Source organism: Alexandromys fortis, unplaced genomic scaffold (assembly GCF_014885135.2).
Source record: "Alexandromys fortis isolate MF-2015 unplaced genomic scaffold, M_Fortis_MF-2015_v1.1 scaffold_65, whole genome shotgun sequence".
In the NCBI taxonomy this organism is placed as follows: domain Eukaryota; kingdom Metazoa; phylum Chordata; class Mammalia; order Rodentia; family Cricetidae; genus Alexandromys; species Alexandromys fortis.
This window is the reverse complement of record NW_026067986.1, coordinates 3,473,639-3,494,620: the sequence shown is the minus strand read 5'-3', so window position 1 is coordinate 3,494,620 and position 20,982 is coordinate 3,473,639. Positions and strand designations below refer to the sequence as shown.

At 42.5% G+C, this 20,982-nt stretch overlaps 1 protein-coding gene across 7 annotated transcripts in view; it reads left to right on the top strand.

The window, feature by feature from the left end:
• Positions 1-20,329, top strand: part of LOC126511803 (MOB-like protein phocein) — a 44,943-nt gene extending 24,614 nt beyond the window's left edge. For 2 of the 7 annotated variants that reach the window (XM_050159206.1, XM_050159198.1), the window contains 5 exons: positions 1,395-1,437; positions 1,619-1,705; positions 2,405-2,484; positions 3,904-4,015; positions 4,600-6,449. In XM_050159206.1, coding sequence (XP_050015163.1) covers positions 1,395-1,437; positions 1,619-1,705; positions 2,405-2,484; positions 3,904-4,015; positions 4,600-4,731 — 454 coding nt within the window. In that variant the 3' untranslated portion in view covers positions 4,732-6,449. Of the gene's footprint in view, positions 1-1,394; positions 1,438-1,618; positions 1,706-2,404; positions 2,485-3,903; positions 4,016-4,599; positions 6,450-15,274; positions 15,318-15,498; positions 15,586-16,284; positions 16,365-17,783; positions 17,896-18,479 lie in introns of those variants that run through there. The other 5 variants (XM_050159199.1, XM_050159202.1, XM_050159201.1 and 2 more) reach the window with 5 other exon arrangements.
• Positions 20,330-20,982: the final 653 nt, after the last annotated feature.

Sequence of the window (20,982 nt, the reverse complement as noted above, 5' to 3'; positions counted from 1 at the left end):
GGACTGGACTCTCCCTTGCAAGAGCAGCAGCTCCGAATTGTAACTGCTGAGCCAATTAGACTGGAGTTAATTTCCCCACACCCAGGTCAGGTGGCTCTCTACCACTTACGCTTCAGCTCAGGTGACCTGACCCAGTGTCAGGTGTGTGCATTACCATAAATAAAAAGAAGGAGCTTTTCTTTCTTTTAAAGTTCTTGGACAAACAATGGGGGATAGCTGGAGATTGAGGTGCCTACTTGTTATCCCAGCACTTGGAAGATTGATGTAACTACAGAGCAAAACTTTATCTTAAGAAGCAAAACAAAGGACTGGAGAGCTGGCTCAGTGGTTAAGAGCACTGACTGCTCTTCTAGGGGACCCAGGTTTGATTCCCAGCACCCACATGGCAGCTCACAACCATCTGTACTCCAGTTCATGGGATCTGACACCCTTACACAGACATACATGCAGGCGGAACACCAATGCACATAAAATAGAAATAACTAAATCAGGGGCTGGAGAGATGGCTCAACAGTTAATAGCATTGGTTATTCTTCCAGAGGTTGTGAGTTCAATTCCCAGCAAGCACCTGGTGGCTCACAACCATCTATAGTGAGATCTGGTGCCTTCTTCTGGCATAAAGTTGTACATACAGACAGAACACTCATTTATATAGAATAAATAAATCTTTAAAAATAAATAAATCATTAAAAAAAGAAAAACAAGACAAAACAAGGAAACTGTAACTGTGTAGCCGGAACTCACTGTAGAGACTGTGGTGGCCTCAAACTCAGAAGTCCTCCCGCCTCTGCCTTCCAAGTGCTGAGATTAAAGGCATAGACCATCATGTTTTGCTAAATTTAAAAATTCTAGTCTAAGCCAGGGGTGGAGGGTAGGGTGTGAGGGGTTGGAGGGGTGGGGGGATGGCGCATGTCTTTTATTCCAGCACTCAGCAGAGGCAGGTGACTCTCTTGAGTTTGAGGCCAGCCTGGTCCATAGGTCGAGTGCCAGGACAACACAGGAAACGCTGTCTCAGAAAAAAACACCCCAAATTTTAGTCTGCAAAAAAGCTTAGTTCTTTCTTTGTGTAGAACTGTATATAAAAATAAACACATAATTGTATATAAGTGAAGCTTATTTCATCATAGGTATTAATTACTTAATACCCTTCAGTTGTCAGTCATAATCAGAAGTGTTCTCCTACGATACATGGTTAATGTGAGCATCTCTGTAGAGAACTGTCCGCAGTTCTGACAGTCGCATTACAGCAGGGGGTCCGAAAGTACATGCTTTCCTAGAGTCTGGGTAGATTTCTACACTAAGTGTATAAGAGGGTAGCCAACTTGGTAGCATTATGAAATAAAACAAGAAAATAAACAAAGCCTGGGTAATAAATGTGATTTTTGCACTTTTAGGCAATTCTGCCTTGAGCTAAATGGACTTGCTGTCAAACTTCAGGTAATTTTTTTGTTGTTAAAACTATAGTTCAGAGTTCTGATTTTTAAAAATAATTTTGTATGCTTAGATTTACCCAATGTTTCTAATTAATTTTTTTACTTTTTATATAAAAAGGTAATCCAAATGACAGATTTTTTTCAATATCTTTCTACATATTAAAAAATGTAATTATTTTTAACAGAGTGAATGCCATCCAGATACGTGTACTCAAATGACAGCAACTGAACAATGGATTTTCCTTTGTGCAGCTCATAAAACTCCAAAAGAGGTGAGAATTGGGCTCTCTCAGTACCTGGTTACCTGATACCCTCACTCTGGGCCTGAGGTGAAGCTGAACATCTCAGAAGGGAGCATTTGGTGAAGCAGGTCTGCCACATGGTATCTGAGAGCAGAGGGTAAGGGCCAGGGGCCCAGGGTTCCTTCAAGGACACTGCCCCAGGACCTGCTTCCCAGAGATTCCACCACTCCCCTGAGAGACCGTCAGCAGATGAGCCTCTGGGGACTTTCCATATCCTGTTTGAACACAGTGGACATGGTTGTATAATGTTATGAATATATGTAACATTGCTGATGTGTTTAATATGTGTGAGTGTGATGCTTTCATGTGCACGTGTGTGTGCAGGTATGTACCATGTGTATGTGGAGACCAGAGGAGGCTATCACCCTAACTCCCTCCCACAAGGCAGGCAGGGTCTCTTGAACCTGGAGCTAGGCTGGCAACCACTCCTCCCCTGGGAAGTCAGCTAAGTCTGTCCCATCCCCTCGTTCCCTGTGCTGAAGGGCAGTTCTTAGCTGCCCCCTTCCTGGCTGTCGGGAGGGATGGCACCTCCCTGTCATGGTGCAGTGAACCTCTGACATGTGAGCCAGTAGAAACCCTTCCTCGTCTGTGTTGCTTCTCTCACCGTGGTGAGAGAAGCGGGTGGATGCAGACCTGTCTGCTAATGCGGCTCACACTCTTCTCTTCTAGTGTCCTGCTATAGATTACACACGACACACCCTGGACGGTGCCGCCTGTCTTCTGAATAGCAATAAATACTTCCCCAGCAGGTGAGCAGGACTTGAAACCTGGTGTTTGAAAATAATGTCCTGACACGGGGTGGGGGTTCTCTGTAGCTTTGGAGCCTGTCCTGGAACTAGCTCTTGTAGCCTAGGCCGACCTCAAACTCACAGAGATCCTCCTGCTTCTGCCTTCTGAGTGCAGGGATTAAAGGAGTGCCTGACTTATTTTTTTTTTTAAAGATTTATTTATTACAATATTCTGTCTGTGTGTATGCCTGTAGGCCAGAAGAGGGCACCGGATCTCATTACAGATGGTTGTGAGCCACCATGTGGTTGCTGGGAATTGAACTCAGGACCTTTGGAAGAGCAGGCAATGCTCTTAACCTCTGAGCCACCTCTCCAGCCCCTGACTTATTTTTTTATGAGCATATAGTTAACTTGTTCAGATTACTTGAGTTTGAAGTTGGGGTTGTGGTTAAACGTTGGAACTTGTTTCCGAAAGAAACATAAACAGAGAGCAGTTTAGTGCTGGTCCCTGCTGCTGTTGCTGTGCCTTCTCTAGGCCTCTTCCCACCAGCCGTGAGAGTCAGCCTCCTTAGATAAACAAGTACTGACTGGATTAGGGGAGGCTGCTTGTTTGTGCTTCTTTGTGCCGTAACAATTGTAAGCAAAATTTTAACATATATTTAATTACACATAGTAATGGATATATCATGACATACATATATAGCATGCATTCTATTTTATTTCTTGGTTTTTTGAGACAGGATTTCTCTGTAACTGGAACTCGCTTTGTTGCCCTGGTACTCCCTTAGTTAACCAAGCTGGCCTTAAACTCACTGAGATCCTCCTGCCTCTGGGATTAAAGGTTGTGGCCACTGCTGCCCAGCTGTGTACATTTTTAATGTAATGTATTTTGATAGTGTTTACTCCATACCCCAGCCCTTTCCTTTTCCCAAGCACCTCCCTTCTGTTTTCCTCGCTTTCTTCCCTTTCCTCTGTCCTCGCTCCTCTTCCCTCTCTCCATTGCTCCTCTCCCACCCCCCATGAGTTTCATTAGGCACATGGATGAGTTTGCTTACAAGAGCGTCTGCACTTTCAGAAACCGATGTTCAAAAATAAAAAGGAAGCAAAAGTGGGCTCTATAGGATAAAATAACGAGTCTTCTTAGTGGTTTCCATCATCTATATTAGACAAAGTACTACTAGTGTAAAATATTGTTTAAGGTCTTTTTTTTTTTTTTAAGTACGTTTTGAGGTGTCAGGGTGTAAGTGCATTATTCTTTAACAAAATTTCAGAAGTACAATACTGCCTTTAAGGTGCTGTGGCTGAGTAGAGAGGGCTGGTCCAGGATCAAGGAGAGGCCCAGACCCTCTTCTCTTGGGTGTTGGTTTGCACACTTGGGAATTGAGAAGGTTGGGCTGTGTACATTTCTAACACACTCTCTGGTTTCTCTCCTCCTTTCAGGGTTAGCATAAAAGAGTCGTCTGTAGCCAAACTAGGATCAGTGTGCCGTAGGATCTATAGAATATTCTCACACGCCTATTTTCACCACCGGCAGATATTTGACGAATATGAAGTAAGTGTCTGTCGTAGCTGTGCACCGCTGTGGTAAGGACCATGGCAGCAGTCTGAGCAGAGAGAGGGTTAGCTCTGCGTCTCCCCGGCACTGCTCGGGCCGTGGAGCTGCCCTGCTCGGCTTGCCTCCTTTTGTCTCCTGTTTATTTTGGTTTGAGACAGGGTCTCACGGCAGCTCTGGTTAGAGAAGAGAGTCACCACCTTTTTTGAGATTATGTAACCTCGACTGACCTGGAACTCCTAATGTAGACCAAGGATGGCCTTGAATTCTTAGAAATCTTGATTGGCCCTCCCAAGTGCTAGGAATAAAGGTTCAGCCTGCTTTCTTATGTATGTCTGCCCAGGGATGGCACTGTGCACAGGAATCAGAAATACGTGCCCCCTAGGCCTGCCTGTCGACCAGTCTGGTAGGGCATCTTCTCAGTGGAGGGCCCCTCTTCCAAGATGACCCTAACTCTTGTCAAGTTGACAGAAAACTAACTACAGCATGTCAGTAATTGTCAGGGCGACAAGAACGTGTGTGTTGGTCTTTTTCTAGCCTTCTGATTTTTGGATACTAAAATGACTTTCTTTTTCTTTCTACAGAATGAAACATTTTTATGTCATCGGTTTACTAAATTTGTGATGAAATATAACTTGATGTCGAAGGATAACCTGATTGTACCAATTTTAGAAGAGGAAGTTCAGAATTCAGTTTCTGGAGAGAGTGAAGCCTGAGAGGAGTCCTGTAGAAGAGTGTACTGATGACATAATTAACAGCTATGTACTGTATATATATCATGTTAGACACGTCAATCATGGATCCATATTATAGCTCTTCTGTTTAGTGGAGGTTTTTGTATGCTGTGTGTTGCCTTTTAAAATGGGAGATACATTTTAAGTTATTCCTGAGCTGTATATCCACTGGTGTGGCTGGCACTCATGGTTTTTAAATAAGTTTAGTATTATCTGTTTATAATGCCTGTTAATAAAAGAATTTACAGTTTGGTAAAATTGCTGCTAAACAATCATTGGATCACAATCCTTTCAAATCTATAAGAGTGAGCTTGGGTTTCACACAAACCATTTACTAAAGAGATAATATTTTCTTTAGTTTTGCCCCCTAAGTTTTGATATTTTAGAAAATTCAGTAGTATTCCACTTGTACTGTTAACTTTTCCAAGATGAGATAAAAGTGTTTAAAAAGTCTGTTTGTAGTTTTTAATATGCATAACCAATTATGTATATGTTCAGAGAAATACAAGGAGGTTAGTAATACTTAATAATCTCCCTCTGCTACATAAAGCATATTCTAGGTCAGTGCACTTGGAAACACGCTCTCTTGTGACTGGATTATTAATACCTGGAGATGCTGTAAGGCATCCGTGATGCTCCGTGGACCCTGCCCTTGTTTCCCTTAGTCCTCTCCCCAGCTACAGTGGTAGGGAACGCGTTGCCGAGCTAGGTTAGTGGTGGCTTCTCCTCCTTACATCGCATTAACTGCTTACAGAGCGTACCTCGTCTGGCAGTGACGTCACACTACAGGAACTGCACTGCGCAGGCTCCTGCCCACCTGTGTGTGGGGAAATTGTAACTACTTGGGAAATAGTCCTCACCCTAGTTTGGTTCTTTCTGTTAGTGATACTAATCTTTTCTTCTAACTCTAGGCAGCATTAAATACCTACGGAAAAGACAGTGTATTTATTTTATTCTCCCTCCCAGAAGCGTATTGTTTGAATTATATGCACATATAAGAATATTTACAATAACTCAAGGTTTCAGTGGTGTTGATGAATGGTCATGCCTTTTTTTTTTTTAATTTCTTCAGTCTTAAAATTTTAAGTGCGAATTTAGAACGTATTGAAGTACTCACTGTAACGAGGCGGTGCGCTGGGACAGTTGAAGCCAGCTGTCACTATTGATCAGACAAACACGAGGAGCTTCTTTTTATTTAAGAGTTATTTCTAAATGAAATTGAAAAATGCGTTCATCTTGTTTTTCTAATTATTTGAAGAAATGATGTATATTATGAGACAAGTATGCACAGAGAGATGTGGGAAATGACAGCGACCGTGAGCGTGTGTCTAGTGGATGCCTGCGGTCAAGGTCGTCACCACACCGTCCGTAGTCTACAGCTACCTTCTAAGAAGTTTTGTGTTCACGGTGAAGAGAACATTGGCTGAAATTAGGTGTTTATATTACTGTTACCATAACCACTGGGGTTAGTAATTTTTAAATAAGCTTGGTAAATATGAGAGAGCCTAACCTACGTTCATAAATTATACTTAGCAATGTTGCTGTTCTCTAGTGGGGGTCTCAGTGGGTTTCGTCACTTGACTGTCTCTCAGTGAACATTTAGGGTAGTGACTGGGTTATGGATCTGACTGAGGAATCGGAACATTTTGTGAATACATGGCTTAGTGTTAACAGGAAAATAAAGGATTTTTTTCTACTCATTCTACCCTCCCTGTAGTGTGTTTTGAAATTGATCATAAAACAATCTCCGAAAGTGAGAGTTTGTGTTTATTCTGGCGCCTCAGTAACCCTTGCTTACTGTAAAGCTGATTGGTTACAGTAGGTAAGATCTCAGCGAATCAGCTTGTGACCTGTTACTGTTTGCATAATTTTGAAGATGCACGTAGACATGAGTAGTCTTTTAAGAAGTAGCTGGATCCAGAGTGGTAGGGCACGATTTTAATCCTAGCACTGGGGTGGGTCTCTGAGCTTAAGGTCAGCCTGGGCTACGTGAGGGATCCGGTCTCCAAAGTACAGGGCCGGGGGTCTGGGGAGATGGCTCAGCCGCTAAGAGCACAGGGCAGCTTGCAACTGTCTGTAATTCCAGTTCCAGGGGATCCAACACCCTTACACAGACACAGATGTAGGCAAGCAACAGTGTAAATACATCAATCACCTGAAGAAACAGGGCTGGTAGGGTAGCTGAGCTGGTCAAAGTGGTTGCTGCCAAGCCCAGTGGCCTGTTTCACTCCCAGAGCCCGCATGTATGAAGGAGAGATCCAACTCCTGTGACCTCCATGCATGCCATGGTATGCGTACACCGAAACCCACACATAAAACACAGTTTTTAAACATTAGAAAATGATTAATGAGGATAAGTGAAAGAAATAAAGTAATAATGGAGGGGAGCTGGTGAGATCAGGCAGCATGGCGTCCTTCCGGCGTGGCCACGGTACTGTGTGCTGGGGAATCCCCGACCCCTTCAGCTGTCCCTGTGTGTCTGTGCACTGTGTGCATGCCCTGCCTGGACGGCCTGAAGAGGGCGCCCCATCCCTTGGCCTGGAGTTAGGGGTGTTATAAACCAGATGGGGGTGTAAACACAACCCAGCCCTCTGGAAGAGCCGCTAGGTCCTTAACAGCTGAGCCATCTCTTCAGCTCTTCAAGATCTTCATTTCGGGTTTCCACCCCCCCTAAGATTTTTTTTAATGTGCATTGGGGTTTCGCCTGCATGTATGTCTGTATGAGGGTGCTAGATCCCCTGAAACTGGAGTTACAGTTATGAACCATACCACTAAACCATCTTTCCAGCCCCCATTTCGTCTCTTTTTTTTTTTTTACAAAGATGCCAGAAATGGGAATGTTGAATCCTGTGGCACTTCTATTTTTAATTTTTTTGGTAGTTTTTCAAGACAAGAGTTTCTCTGTGTAACCCAGGCTGTCCTGTAACCCACGTTGTAAACCATGCTGGCCTTGAACTCAGAGATCTGCCAGCCCTCCGTCTCCCGAGGGCTGGGACCCCACCGCACCCAGCTCTCTCTCTAATTTTTGAGGAATCTCCATACTGTTCTTCCAGACACTACTGCATTGGGCATCCCCACCAACCAGGCAGAGGCTCCTATCCCCACGGCATCTCCATCTGTGGAGAGCAGCCACCCCAGCAGGTGTGAAGGTGCATTTTCCCCAACAATCTTTTACATACCTGTTGGTTTTTTCTATGTTGTCTTTGGGTAAATGTCTATTCAACTTCATAGCTCATTTTAAAGATTTATTTATTTATTATGTATACAGTGCAGGCCCAAAGAGGGCACCTGGCCTCATTACAGATGGCTGTGAGCCACCATGTGGTTGCTGGGAATTGAACTCAGGACCTTTGGAAGAGCAGGCAAAGCTCTTAACCTCTGAGCCATCTCTCCAGCCCCCTGAGCTGTGCTTTTTTGTTACTCCTACATGATCTCATTTTGCTTAATATGCATATTATCTACCTATACTCTCTCGGGTATTGTAGAGATGTTCTCCCCAAACCATTAATGTAATTAAACACTTAAGTCTCTCAAACACTGACCTTGTCTTCTTAGTTCACTTAAAATTTTATTCAAATTACCCTTCATTTCATAACTCCACTCCATTGTATACAACGGGATGATGTCAGGCTCATCCCACATCTTCCCCTGGACTTTGTTGTTGTGCCATGAGAAACTGAGAGCTGCTTAGTGACTCGGGACTCCAGTGTGACACAAGCAAAAAGCCTCTTCTACCATCATCTATAGGGCCATGTATCCAGAATCTGTTCAGCCTCAAAGGGGAAGACACGGACCCAACCTCTAGATGGGTAGCTAATTTGTAGCTATTTTCAGTGCACCCTAACCCATCTCTATGAAAGGACTTACGTAATGCCCTATGAATGTGCTTGGAAGGTTTTAATCTCAACATTTTGTGGAGACCCCACAGTGTTTATTTCTCTGATAGCAATTGACTTCCCTCTTGCATGTAGGTCACCGGACTCCATCTTGTTTATCACGTGAGCAAACAGCTGCCAAGAAATGAATGCTTCCCCCCACTTTGTCACGGCAGACCCCATAGCCCTCACTTTTTTTTTTTATCAAATCTGACTTATTGTTTATTTCATAAAACCCCTATGAATGTAAATACTCTTCACCTTCATTCTTGCTATGGCCATCATTCAGATATCCTGATGGAACCTGAAGAAGCTGGGCAACCAAAGGCTGAGAGTTCTGTAGCCAAACTACTTTCAACTAAAACAGCTTCAAATTTCAGTTTTATTTTTTGGAGGGGTCTTGCATAGCTTCCTGTAAGTCCCCCCCTCAACACCAATTAAAACGATAAAATTCTCCCAAGTCTAAGCCTTCATGAACATCTTCCACACTGAGAGATTAGTATTTTGGAACATTTATTTTGGCATTCGACCTATCAAGTGCATATTACCAATGAGAAATAGGATTCACCTTCCTTTCTCCAGTTGTCTTTCCTCTGAAATAGTCCCCTATTAAGCAGCTGACAACTTGACAGTGCCGAGAGGCAGAAAGTGACTCTGTCATCAAGGTGACTGGACTGTGACTTTATCTGAGTTGCAAGATAACTACCCCATCTTGGTTGGCTCTCTCCCTGCTATGCCACATAGAGAACAGGCCTGGGGCATGCATCTCTGTATGTCGGGTACTTGGAAAGGAGAGATTATGCCCTCACTAGGCAAGGAAGTTATCTACCCAGAAGGTACCCACGTCTGGGATGGCCTGGCCTCCGCAGTGCTAAGAAACAAATGTGTCCTCTTTATGTCTTCTCTAGTCTCTGGTGTTTTATTATTCTGGCACAATGCAGAGAAACCTGCACAGTCAACAGTGTGTGAGGCTAAGTCTGCATTTTGCTGGCTCTTATTTCTTAGAACAAGGAACTTCGGGAATAGGATGTGTAGTGAGTGTGTTACCGACATGAATGAGTAATGATTGGAAGGGACTCTCCTTAACCTCTTGTGAGCTTAGCCAGCTTCAGTCTGTGCCTGTCCCTACAGTCTCTGCACTGATGCTTAGTAGTCCTGCCTTGTATGCCCACAAGCTCCTCCTGGAGTTTTTGGCAATATTTGTTCTAGTCCATTTTTCACAGTACAACTGAAATGAGTATTCTAAATTTAAAAAAAAATCCAGTCAAGTAATTTCCTTGCTGAATTTTTTTTTTATATTGATGGGTTTGTTACCAGCAAAATGAAGTTGTACAGCTCATAGCTCTGTTCAGGGTGGCTGCTGCTTATTCTGTCCTCTCTTTGAGCTTGTTCCTCTTCACGTGTGCTATTTCAACTATGTCCTCTACCTTTATCCCCCTAATAAACTTAGATCAATGTCATTTTTGTTGAAGCATTTCTTCATAATGAATTGTCTGCCTGCGTATGTCTCTTCTCCCCTCTCTACAATTAGGTTTCTTTAGTGTGTATGCACCTGTGTGTACCATTGCCTGCAGGTGTGTGCCCTGGCACATATGAATGTCAGTTCTCTCCTCCCACCATGTCAGCTCTGGAGATCAAACTCAGATTGGTACCCATTTCTCTAGCCCTCCTGACCCTTTTTTTGCTTCTTTAACTCTTGCTCCCTTCTAGGTTTTAACATGGAGATGAGTTCCTTCTAAGGTCTGCCCTGTGATCTACCAAGGGTGCGTGGCCTTTTTCCACCATCTTCTTTCCTCCATAATAAATGATACTGGGTCTCCCTATGTTGGGTTTGCATGTTTCCTGGTCTATGTCTTCTCTTAGACTGGAACCACGAACAGGAGGGTCTGAAGTTGAGTATTGAGCAGCCTCTTCCTAAAACAGTACTTGCTGCTTCCTGAGTATGTGAAGCTCACTAGGTAAATAATACAGTCCATAGGAAATTCACCTTAGCGAGTGGTTCTCCGACTTTGGCAGTTTAACCTGTTCTCATTTACAGCTTGCTTTTTGCTAACCAGGGAGTAGGCTCTTCTGCTTCCTTTCTTTCCTCCCATCTCAACAGTCTTTTAATCTAGGAAGTGAGGGGTCTACACGTGTCACTCCAGATGGATGATCACTACAACATAGAACATCTTTTCATTTTTGCATCCAGTTTGGAATAGGAGACAGTTTCCCCCTCCATTTTATACTTTTGTGTACTAACTCAGAGTTTTAGAACAAGCATCCTGTTCCTCTGTTTCACTTGTTTAAATCACAGTCTAATGTTGCCTCTCTCAAGAAAGTTTATACCTACTGACACTGGCAGCTTAGGCCTGTCATCTCAGCCGTATGGGATGCCAAAGCTGGTCATTTGCCTTCTAAGTTTCCTTTGTCAGCTTGTTGAGAATCAGTCTTAAAGAGGTTCCTGGAAGGTGACTTAGTTGGTAAAGTGCTTGCCATACATGCACAAAAATTTGGTCCCCAGAAATTCTATCAAATGTCCAGTCTAGTGGTGCCTGCTCATATCTTCAGCTCTGTGAAGGCAGAGATAGGCAGATTGAACTTCACTGGTCACCCTGCCTAACCTCGCCTAATCAGTAAACTTCAGGTTCCAGTTAATACTCCCTATGATGGTTTGAGTGAATATGCCCCCCCATAGGCTCATATATTTTAACGTTTGTTCCATAATTAATAGAACTATTTGGGAAGAATTGAGGTTTCAAAAGTCCATACCATTCCCTGTTCCCACTTTACCTTCTTCCAACTTTCAGATAAGGTGTAGGTTCTCAACTACTTCTCCAGGTGCCCAAACCAGTTTGCCTGCTCTCTGCCACTCTCCAGCTGAAATAGGAAGACCTCAGCTGAATTCTGTCTTTCACAAGTTGCAGTGGTTTTGGTGTCTCTTTACACTAATAGAAAAGTAGGTAAGAGGGTCCCTGTTTCAGTAAAACAAGGTGGATGGTTCATCAAGAACAGCATCCATGGCTGGCCTCTGGCACATATACAAGCACTCAAACACATCAGTAGAATGTATAATTTCTTTACCAACCCCACCCTGGAGAAAGACCCAGACAGGGAGAGACAGATAGAGTCACAGACAGACAAGAGAACTAGGGATGTAGTTGATGGTAGAATATTTGCTTAGGTGCTCAATTCTGTGGGAAAAAGGTACTGTTACCCTCCAGCCATCTCATTCTTACCTTCTCTTCTAAGAAATGTTTTCATATCTGCATTACTATTCCCATTGCTAGACATTTATGCTTTTTTGTTATAAGATTTTCTATTATAAGGTGTTAGGAGCTGGTACAATGTCTATATTGTAGTTTTCTCATGCAGTCAACATTATAGGAACCTTTTATTTGGTTTAGTGGAACAAATAATGTTTCTGTAAATGATGAAAGCATTCATTTCTTCACCCTATTTAAAATTACCTGTGCTATGAGTAGATTAGGTAGGATTGGGAAATGGCCTTACACAGTTTAAGCCTCCTTAAGTAATTGGGTGGCTGTGTTCATTTGAATATGTGTTCTCACAGCTGGCATGAAATCAGAAATATATGTATCTTTAAACCATAAGTTACAACTACTTACAGTGTGTAGTTTCAAATCCCCTACTGTGTTTGGTGAATATATATAATTTTTTTATAATCTTCTGGATTACATTCTGGTTTTTGTTGTTATTTGAGGTTACTCTCCTCTCTTTCTCTCTGTCACTCTTTTTTTTTTCTATATGGCCCAAGCATCTCGAATGTATAATCCTCCTGTCTCATCCTCTGAGTGCTAGGATTGCAGGCATTTTTGACTTGTTATACTTTCTCATTTAGGAAAATCTGAGCCTTGTGGTTTCTTTCACATTTGTGCATGTGGGCTTTTAAATCTCTTAAGACAAAAATCCTTTACAAAGTCCTACTTTTAATGTGCTTGCCAAACCAATGATGAGAACTGTTTACCTTCTGGAATATAAATCACATCCTGTGTGTGTATGTTTGTGGATAGTTACAGCATGATTGAAGTCTCTGCGAGGACTGTGGATTTTGTGACAGTCACTTGTGGAAACACTGTGATTCCTTGGCATGTGACAAATTTTCGTCAATTTAATGTTCTGGTCGCTAAAGATAGCAAGTGGTGATTAAAATATGCAATTACATCTAAATTATGAGTATAAATTATCATGGTATTGTAAAAGCTTGCGTGTAACGGTTGGCAGAGAGCTTCTGTCCATTAGTTGGCTCGCAACTGTTTTTTTCTTTACCCTGAATTGGTTGAAATTATTCTAGTTAGTGTGCAAAAATCAAATAATGATGCACTAGGGATATGGTCTGTCCTGGAGGGTGTTTTCATGTCCTCGTGCTCTGAGCAGTCTCCCTCCCTATCCTGGATGCCTTTGTCTAAAGCCACTGTATTCCCCTCCAGGTGAGTACATGGTTTCTTGCCATCCCCCACCCCTCTGTCTTGCCTAGTTTTTAGGTCACCTGGACACAGGCTAAAGTCACCTGAGAGGAACAAACCTCAGTTGAGAAAATTGCCCCCATAAACTCGGGCTGTTCCCCCAGATAAAAAGAGCCATGCATGGCTGAAACACCGTGGCAGAGCTGTTGTTACTTTACATAGGTTTATTTTTATTCAACTTGCTTTTAAAATACTTAAAAAATATATGCCCTCAAAAACAAGAAACATATTAGGCTCATTTTTTTAAGAAAGAAAATAAATTTAATTTATGCCAAGTTACCCACAACCTAGCATGTCTGTGAAGGCTGTATAATGGTTTGTGAGTGAGGCAGGAGTTGATGGGTGATTGCAGATACTAAGTAAGACTTAATGTTCCATGACTTAATCAATAGCATTTTATTTGGGATTTAATTAGTGCTCTGCTCCATATATCGTCTTTCCTATCTTTAGTAAAGAACTTATTTGCATACACTATATTTACAAAATGATGGGTGTTATCATGATGTTTTCATATAAGCATGCAATGAACTCTGACTCTGTCTGTGCCCTTCACCTTCTTTAGTCTACATCCCCTCTTCCATCCATCTGCCCCACCCCTCAATTTGTTCCCTTTTGATTTTAGGTTTTTATTCTAAATATAGAGGCTGAATTTGCAAGAAAACATGTTATTAGCCTTTCTAAGTTTGGCTCATTTGACTTAACATGATCTCTAGTTCCATTCATTGTCCTTCAAATGATATGGTTTTCTTTTACATTTAAATAAAACTTCAATGTGTGTATACACCACATTTTCTTTAGCTATTATGTGTTAGTGGGTATCTGGGCAATTATGAAAGGCAAAGCAATAAATATGGATGTGCATTTTGGTATGTTGACTTAGAGTGCTTTAGGTATGTACTCAGGATTGATATAGCTATGCTATAATCCAACATTTTTTGTTGTGCATTTTCTTAGTGGTTGATGTGGAAGGCCTCAGGCCATTGTGTGTGTGGGGGAACACCCCTGTGCTGATGGTCCTAAATGCCATAAGAAAGCAGTCTGGGCAAGTTATTAGAGGCAAAGCAGCAAGCTGGCTTCCTCTATGGCCTTTGCATCTGCTCCTGCCTCTTGATTCCTGCCCTATTTGAGTTTTTCTTTCTTGTACAAGGGTCATTTGTAGCAAAATTGCTCCTCGTCTAATGTGTGAACTAAATTAATGGTGGCTATTTTTGTTTAACTTGGGCTGGCTTGGACCACACAGCAATCCTTCTCTGTCAGGCTCCCGTGTACTAGAATGACATGCACAAGTCCACCATATCCTGCTTTATCTAGAAATTCTAGTGCTAGTTTTGTGAGGAACCTATACCCATTTCTATAGATGCCGTNCGAGCATAAAGTTGTACATACAGACAGAACACTCATTTATATAGAATAAATAAATCTTTAAAAATAAATAAATCATTAAAAAAAGAAAAACAAGACAAAACAAGGAAACTGTAAGTTTAAAAATTCACTTTCGGTTTTTTTAGACTGTTTCTGTGTAGCCGGAACTCACTGTAGAGACTGTGGTGGCCTCAAACTCAGAAGTCCTCCCGCCTCTGCCTTCCAAGTGCTGAGATTAAAGGCATAGACCATCATGTTTTGCTAAATTTAAAAATTCTAGTCTAAGCCAGGGGTGGAGGGTAGGGTGTGAGGGGTTGGAGGGGTGGGGGGATGGCGCATGTCTTTTATTCCAGCACTCAGCAGAGGCAGGTGACTCTCTTGAGTTTGAGGCCAGCCTGGTCCATAGGTCGAGTGCCAGGACAACACAGGAAACGCTGTCTCAGAAAAAAACACCCCAAATTTTAGTCTGCAAAAAAGCTTAGTTCTTTCTTTGTGTAGAACTGTATATAAAAATAAACACATAATTGTATATAAGTGAAGCTTATTTCATCATAGGTATTAATTACTTAATACCCTTCAGTTGTCAGTCATAATCAGAAGTGTTCTCCTACGATACATGGTTAATGTGAGCATCTCTGTAGAGAACTGTCCGCAGTTCTGACAGTCGCATTACAGCAGGGGGTCCGAAAGTACATGCTTTCCTAGAGTCTGGGTAGATTTCTACACTAAGTGTATAAGAGGGTAGCCAACTTGGTAGCATTATGAAATAAAACAAGAAAATAAACAAAGCCTGGGTAATAAATGTGATTTTTGCACTTTTAGGCAATTCTGCCTTGAGCTAAATGGACTTGCTGTCAAACTTCAGGTAATTTTTTTGTTGTTAAAACTATAGTTCAGAGTTCTGATTTTTAAAAATAATTTTGTATGCTTAGATTTACCCAATGTTTCTAATTAATTTTTTTACTTTTTATATAAAAAGGTAATCCAAATGACAGATTTTTTTCAATATCTTTCTACATATTAAAAAATGTAATTATTTTTAACAGAGTGAATGCCATCCAGATACGTGTACTCAAATGACAGCAACTGAACAATGGATTTTCCTTTGTGCAGCTCATAAAACTCCAAAAGAGGTGAGAATTGGGCTCTCTCAGTACCTGGTTACCTGATACCCTCACTCTGGGCCTGAGGTGAAGCTGAACATCTCAGAAGGGAGCATTTGGTGAAGCAGGTCTGCCACATGGTATCTGAGAGCAGAGGGTAAGGGCCAGGGGCCCAGGGTTCCTTCAAGGACACTGCCCCAGGACCTGCTTCCCAGAGATTCCACCACTCCCCTGAGAGACCGTCAGCAGATGAGCCTCTGGGGACTTTCCATATCCTGTTTGAACACAGTGGACATGGTTGTATAATGTTATGAATATATGTAACATTGCTGATGTGTTTAATATGTGTGAGTGTGATGCTTTCATGTGCACGTGTGTGTGCAGGTATGTACCATGTGTATGTGGAGACCAGAGGAGGCTATCACCCTAACTCCCTCCCACAAGGCAGGCAGGGTCTCTTGAACCTGGAGCTAGGCTGGCAACCACTCCTCCCCTGGGAAGTCAGCTAAGTCTGTCCCATCCCCTCGTTCCCTGTGCTGAAGGGCAGTTCTTAGCTGCCCCCTTCCTGGCTGTCGGGAGGGATGGCACCTCCCTGTCATGGTGCAGTGAACCTCTGACATGTGAGCCAGTAGAAACCCTTCCTCGTCTGTGTTGCTTCTCTCACCGTGGTGAGAGAAGCGGGTGGATGCAGACCTGTCTGCTAATGCGGCTCACACTCTTCTCTTCTAGTGTCCTGCTATAGATTACACACGACACACCCTGGACGGTGCCGCCTGTCTTCTGAATAGCAATAAATACTTCCCCAGCAGGTGAGCAGGACTTGAAACCTGGTGTTTGAAAATAATGTCCTGACACGGGGTGGGGGTTCTCTGTAGCTTTGGAGCCTGTCCTGGAACTAGCTCTTGTAGCCTAGGCCGACCTCAAACTCACAGAGATCCTCCTGCTTCTGCCTTCTGAGTGCAGGGATTAAAGGAGTGCCTGACTTATTTTTTTTTTTAAAGATTTATTTATTACAATATTCTGTCTGTGTGTATGCCTGTAGGCCAGAAGAGGGCACCGGATCTCATTACAGATGGTTGTGAGCCACCATGTGGTTGCTGGGAATTGAACTCAGGACCTTTGGAAGAGCAGGCAATGCTCTTAACCTCTGAGCCACCTCTCCAGCCCCTGACTTATTTTTTTATGAGCATATAGTTAACTTGTTCAGATTACTTGAGTTTGAAGTTGGGGTTGTGGTTAAACGTTGGAACTTGTTTCCGAAAGAAACATAAACAGAGAGCAGTTTAGTGCTGGTCCCTGCTGCTGTTGCTGTGCCTTCTCTAGGCCTCTTCCCACCAGCCGTGAGAGTCAGCCTCCTTAGATAAACAAGTACTGACTGGATTAGGGGAGGCTGCTTGTTTGTGCTTCTTTGTGCCGTAACAATTGTAAGCAAAATTTTAACATATATTTAATTACACATAGTAATGGATATATCATGACATACATATATAGCATGCATTCTATTTTATTTCTTGGTTTTTTGAGACAGGATTTCTCTGTAACTGGAACTCGCTTTGTTGCCCTGGTACTCCCTTAGTTAACCAAGCTGGCCTTAAACTCACTGAGATCCTCCTGCCTCTGGGATTAAAGGTTGTGGCCACTGCTGCCCAGCTGTGTACATTTTTAATGTAATGTATTTTGATAGTGTTTACTCCATACCCCAGCCCTTTCCTTTTCCCAAGCACCTCCCTTCTGTTTTCCTCGCTTTCTTCCCTTTCCTCTGTCCTCGCTCCTCTTCCCTCTCTCCATTGCTCCTCTCCCACCCCCCATGAGTTTCATTAGGCACATGGATGAGTTTGCTTACAAGAGCGTCTGCACTTTCAGAAACCGATGTTCAAAAATAAAAAGGAAGCAAAAGTGGGCTCTATAGGATAAAATAACGAGTCTTCTTAGTGGTTTCCATCATCTATATTAGACAAAGTACTACTAGTGTAAAATATTGTTTAAGGTCTTTTTTTTTTTTTTAAGTACGTTTTGAGGTGTCAGGGTGTAAGTGCATTATTCTTTAACAAAATTTCAGAAGTACAATACTGCCTTTAAGGTGCTGTGGCTGAGTAGAGAGGGCTGGTCCAGGATCAAGGAGAGGCCCAGACCCTCTTCTCTTGGGTGTTGGTTTGCACACTTGGGAATTGAGAAGGTTGGGCTGTGTACATTTCTAACACACTCTCTGGTTTCTCTCCTCCTTTCAGGGTTAGCATAAAAGAGTCGTCTGTAGCCAAACTAGGATCAGTGTGCCGTAGGATCTATAGAATATTCTCACACGCCTATTTTCACCACCGGCAGATATTTGACGAATATGAAGTAAGTGTCTGTCGTAGCTGTGCACCGCTGTGGTAAGGACCATGGCAGCAGTCTGAGCAGAGAGAGGGTTAGCTCTGCGTCTCCCCGGCACTGCTCGGGCCGTGGAGCTGCCCTGCTCGGCTTGCCTCCTTTTGTCTCCTGTTTATTTTGGTTTGAGACAGGGTCTCACGGCAGCTCTGGTTAGAGAAGAGAGTCACCACCTTTTTTGAGATTATGTAACCTCGACTGACCTGGAACTCCTAATGTAGACCAAGGATGGCCTTGAATTCTTAGAAATCTTGATTGGCCCTCCCAAGTGCTAGGAATAAAGGTTCAGCCTGCTTTCTTATGTATGTCTGCCCAGGGATGGCACTGTGCACAGGAATCAGAAATACGTGCCCCCTAGGCCTGCCTGTCGACCAGTCTGGTAGGGCATCTTCTCAGTGGAGGGCCCCTCTTCCAAGATGACCCTAACTCTTGTCAAGTTGACAGAAAACTAACTACAGCATGTCAGTAATTGTCAGGGCGACAAGAACGTGTGTGTTGGTCTTTTTCTAGCCTTCTGATTTTTGGATACTAAAATGACTTTCTTTTTCTTTCTACAGAATGAAACATTTTTATGTCATCGGTTTACTAAATTTGTGATGAAATATAACTTGATGTCGAAGGATAACCTGATTGTACCAATTTTAGAAGAGGAAGTTCAGAATTCAGTTTCTGGAGAGAGTGAAGCCTGAGAGGAGTCCTGTAGAAGAGTGTACTGATGACATAATTAACAGCTATGTACTGTATATATATCATGTTAGACACGTCAATCATGGATCCATATTATAGCTCTTCTGTTTAGTGGAGGTTTTTGTATGCTGTGTGTTGCCTTTTAAAATGGGAGATACATTTTAAGTTATTCCTGAGCTGTATATCCACTGGTGTGGCTGGCACTCATGGTTTTTAAATAAGTTTAGTATTATCTGTTTATAATGCCTGTTAATAAAAGAATTTACAGTTTGGTAAAATTGCTGCTAAACAATCATTGGATCACAATCCTTTCAAATCTATAAGAGTGAGCTTGGGTTTCACACAAACCATTTACTAAAGAGATAATATTTTCTTTAGTTTTGCCCCCTAAGTTTTGATATTTTAGAAAATTCAGTAGTATTCCACTTGTACTGTTAACTTTTCCAAGATGAGATAAAAGTGTTTAAAAAGTCTGTTTGTAGTTTTTAATATGCATAACCAATTATGTATATGTTCAGAGAAATACAAGGAGGTTAGTAATACTTAATAATCTCCCTCTGCTACATAAAGCATATTCTAGGTCAGTGCACTTGGAAACACGCTCTCTTGTGACTGGATTATTAATACCTGGAGATGCTGTAAGGCATCCGTGATGCTCCGTGGACCCTGCCCTTGTTTCCCTTAGTCCTCTCCCCAGCTACAGTGGTAGGGAACGCGTTGCCGAGCTAGGTTAGTGGTGGCTTCTCCTCCTTACATCGCATTAACTGCTTACAGAGCGTACCTCGTCTGGCAGTGACGTCACACTACAGGAACTGCACTGCGCAGGCTCCTGCCCACCTGTGTGTGGGGAAATTGTAACTACTTGGGAAATAGTCCTCACCCTAGTTTGGTTCTTTCTGTTAGTGATACTAATCTTTTCTTCTAACTCTAGGCAGCATTAAATACCTACGGAAAAGACAGTGTATTTATTTTATTCTCCCTCCCAGAAGCGTATTGTTTGAATTATATGCACATATAAGAATATTTACAATAACTCAAGGTTTCAGTGGTGTTGATGAATGGTCATGCCTTTTTTTTTTTTAATTTCTTCAGTCTTAAAATTTTAAGTGCGAATTTAGAACGTATTGAAGTACTCACTGTAACGAGGCGGTGCGCTGGGACAGTTGAAGCCAGCTGTCACTATTGATCAGACAAACACGAGGAGCTTCTTTTTATTTAAGAGTTATTTCTAAATGAAATTGAAAAATGCGTTCATCTTGTTTTTCTAATTATTTGAAGAAATGATGTATATTATGAGACAAGTATGCACAGAGAGATGTGGGAAATGACAGCGACCGTGAGCGTGTGTCTAGTGGATGCCTGCGGTCAAGGTCGTCACCACACCGTCCGTAGTCTACAGCTACCTTCTAAGAAGTTTTGTGTTCACGGTGAAGAGAACATTGGCTGAAATTAGGTGTTTATATTACTGTTACCATAACCACTGGGGTTAGTAATTTTTAAATAAGCTTGGTAAATATGAGAGAGCCTAACCTACGTTCATAAATTATACTTAGCAATGTTGCTGTTCTCTAGTGGGGGTCTCAGTGGGTTTCGTCACTTGACTGTCTCTCAGTGAACATTTAGGGTAGTGACTGGGTTATGGATCTGACTGAGGAATCGGAACATTTTGTGAATACATGGCTTAGTGTTAACAGGAAAATAAAGGATTTTTTTCTACTCATTCTACCCTCCCTGTAGTGTGTTTTGAAATTGATCATAAAACAATCTCCGAAAGTGAGAGTTTGTGTTTATTCTGGCGCCTCAGTAACCCTTGCTTACTGTAAAGCTGATTGGTTACAGTAGGTAAGATCTCAGCGAATCAGCTTGTGACCTGTTACTGTTTGCATAATTTTGAAGATGCACGTAGACATGAGTAGTCTTTTAAGAAGTAGCTGGATCCAGAGTGGTAGGGCACGATTTTAATCCTAGCACTGGGGTGGGTCTCTGAGCTTAAGGTCAGCCTGGGCTACGTGAGGGATCCGGTCTCCAAAGTACAGGGCCGGGGGTCTGGGGAGATGGCTCAGCCGCTAAGAGCACAGGGCAGCTTGCAACTGTCTGTAATTCCAGTTCCAGGGGATCCAACACCCTTACACAGACACAGATGTAGGCAAGCAACAGTGTAAATACATCAATCACCTGAAGAAACAGGGCTGGTAGGGTAGCTGAGCTGGTCAAAGTGGTTGCTGCCAAGCCCAGTGGCCTGTTTCACTCCCAGAGCCCGCATGTATGAAGGAGAGATCCAACTCCTGTGACCTCCATGCATGCCATGGTATGCGTACACCGAAACCCACACATAAAACACAGTTTTTAAACATTAGAAAATGATTAATGAGG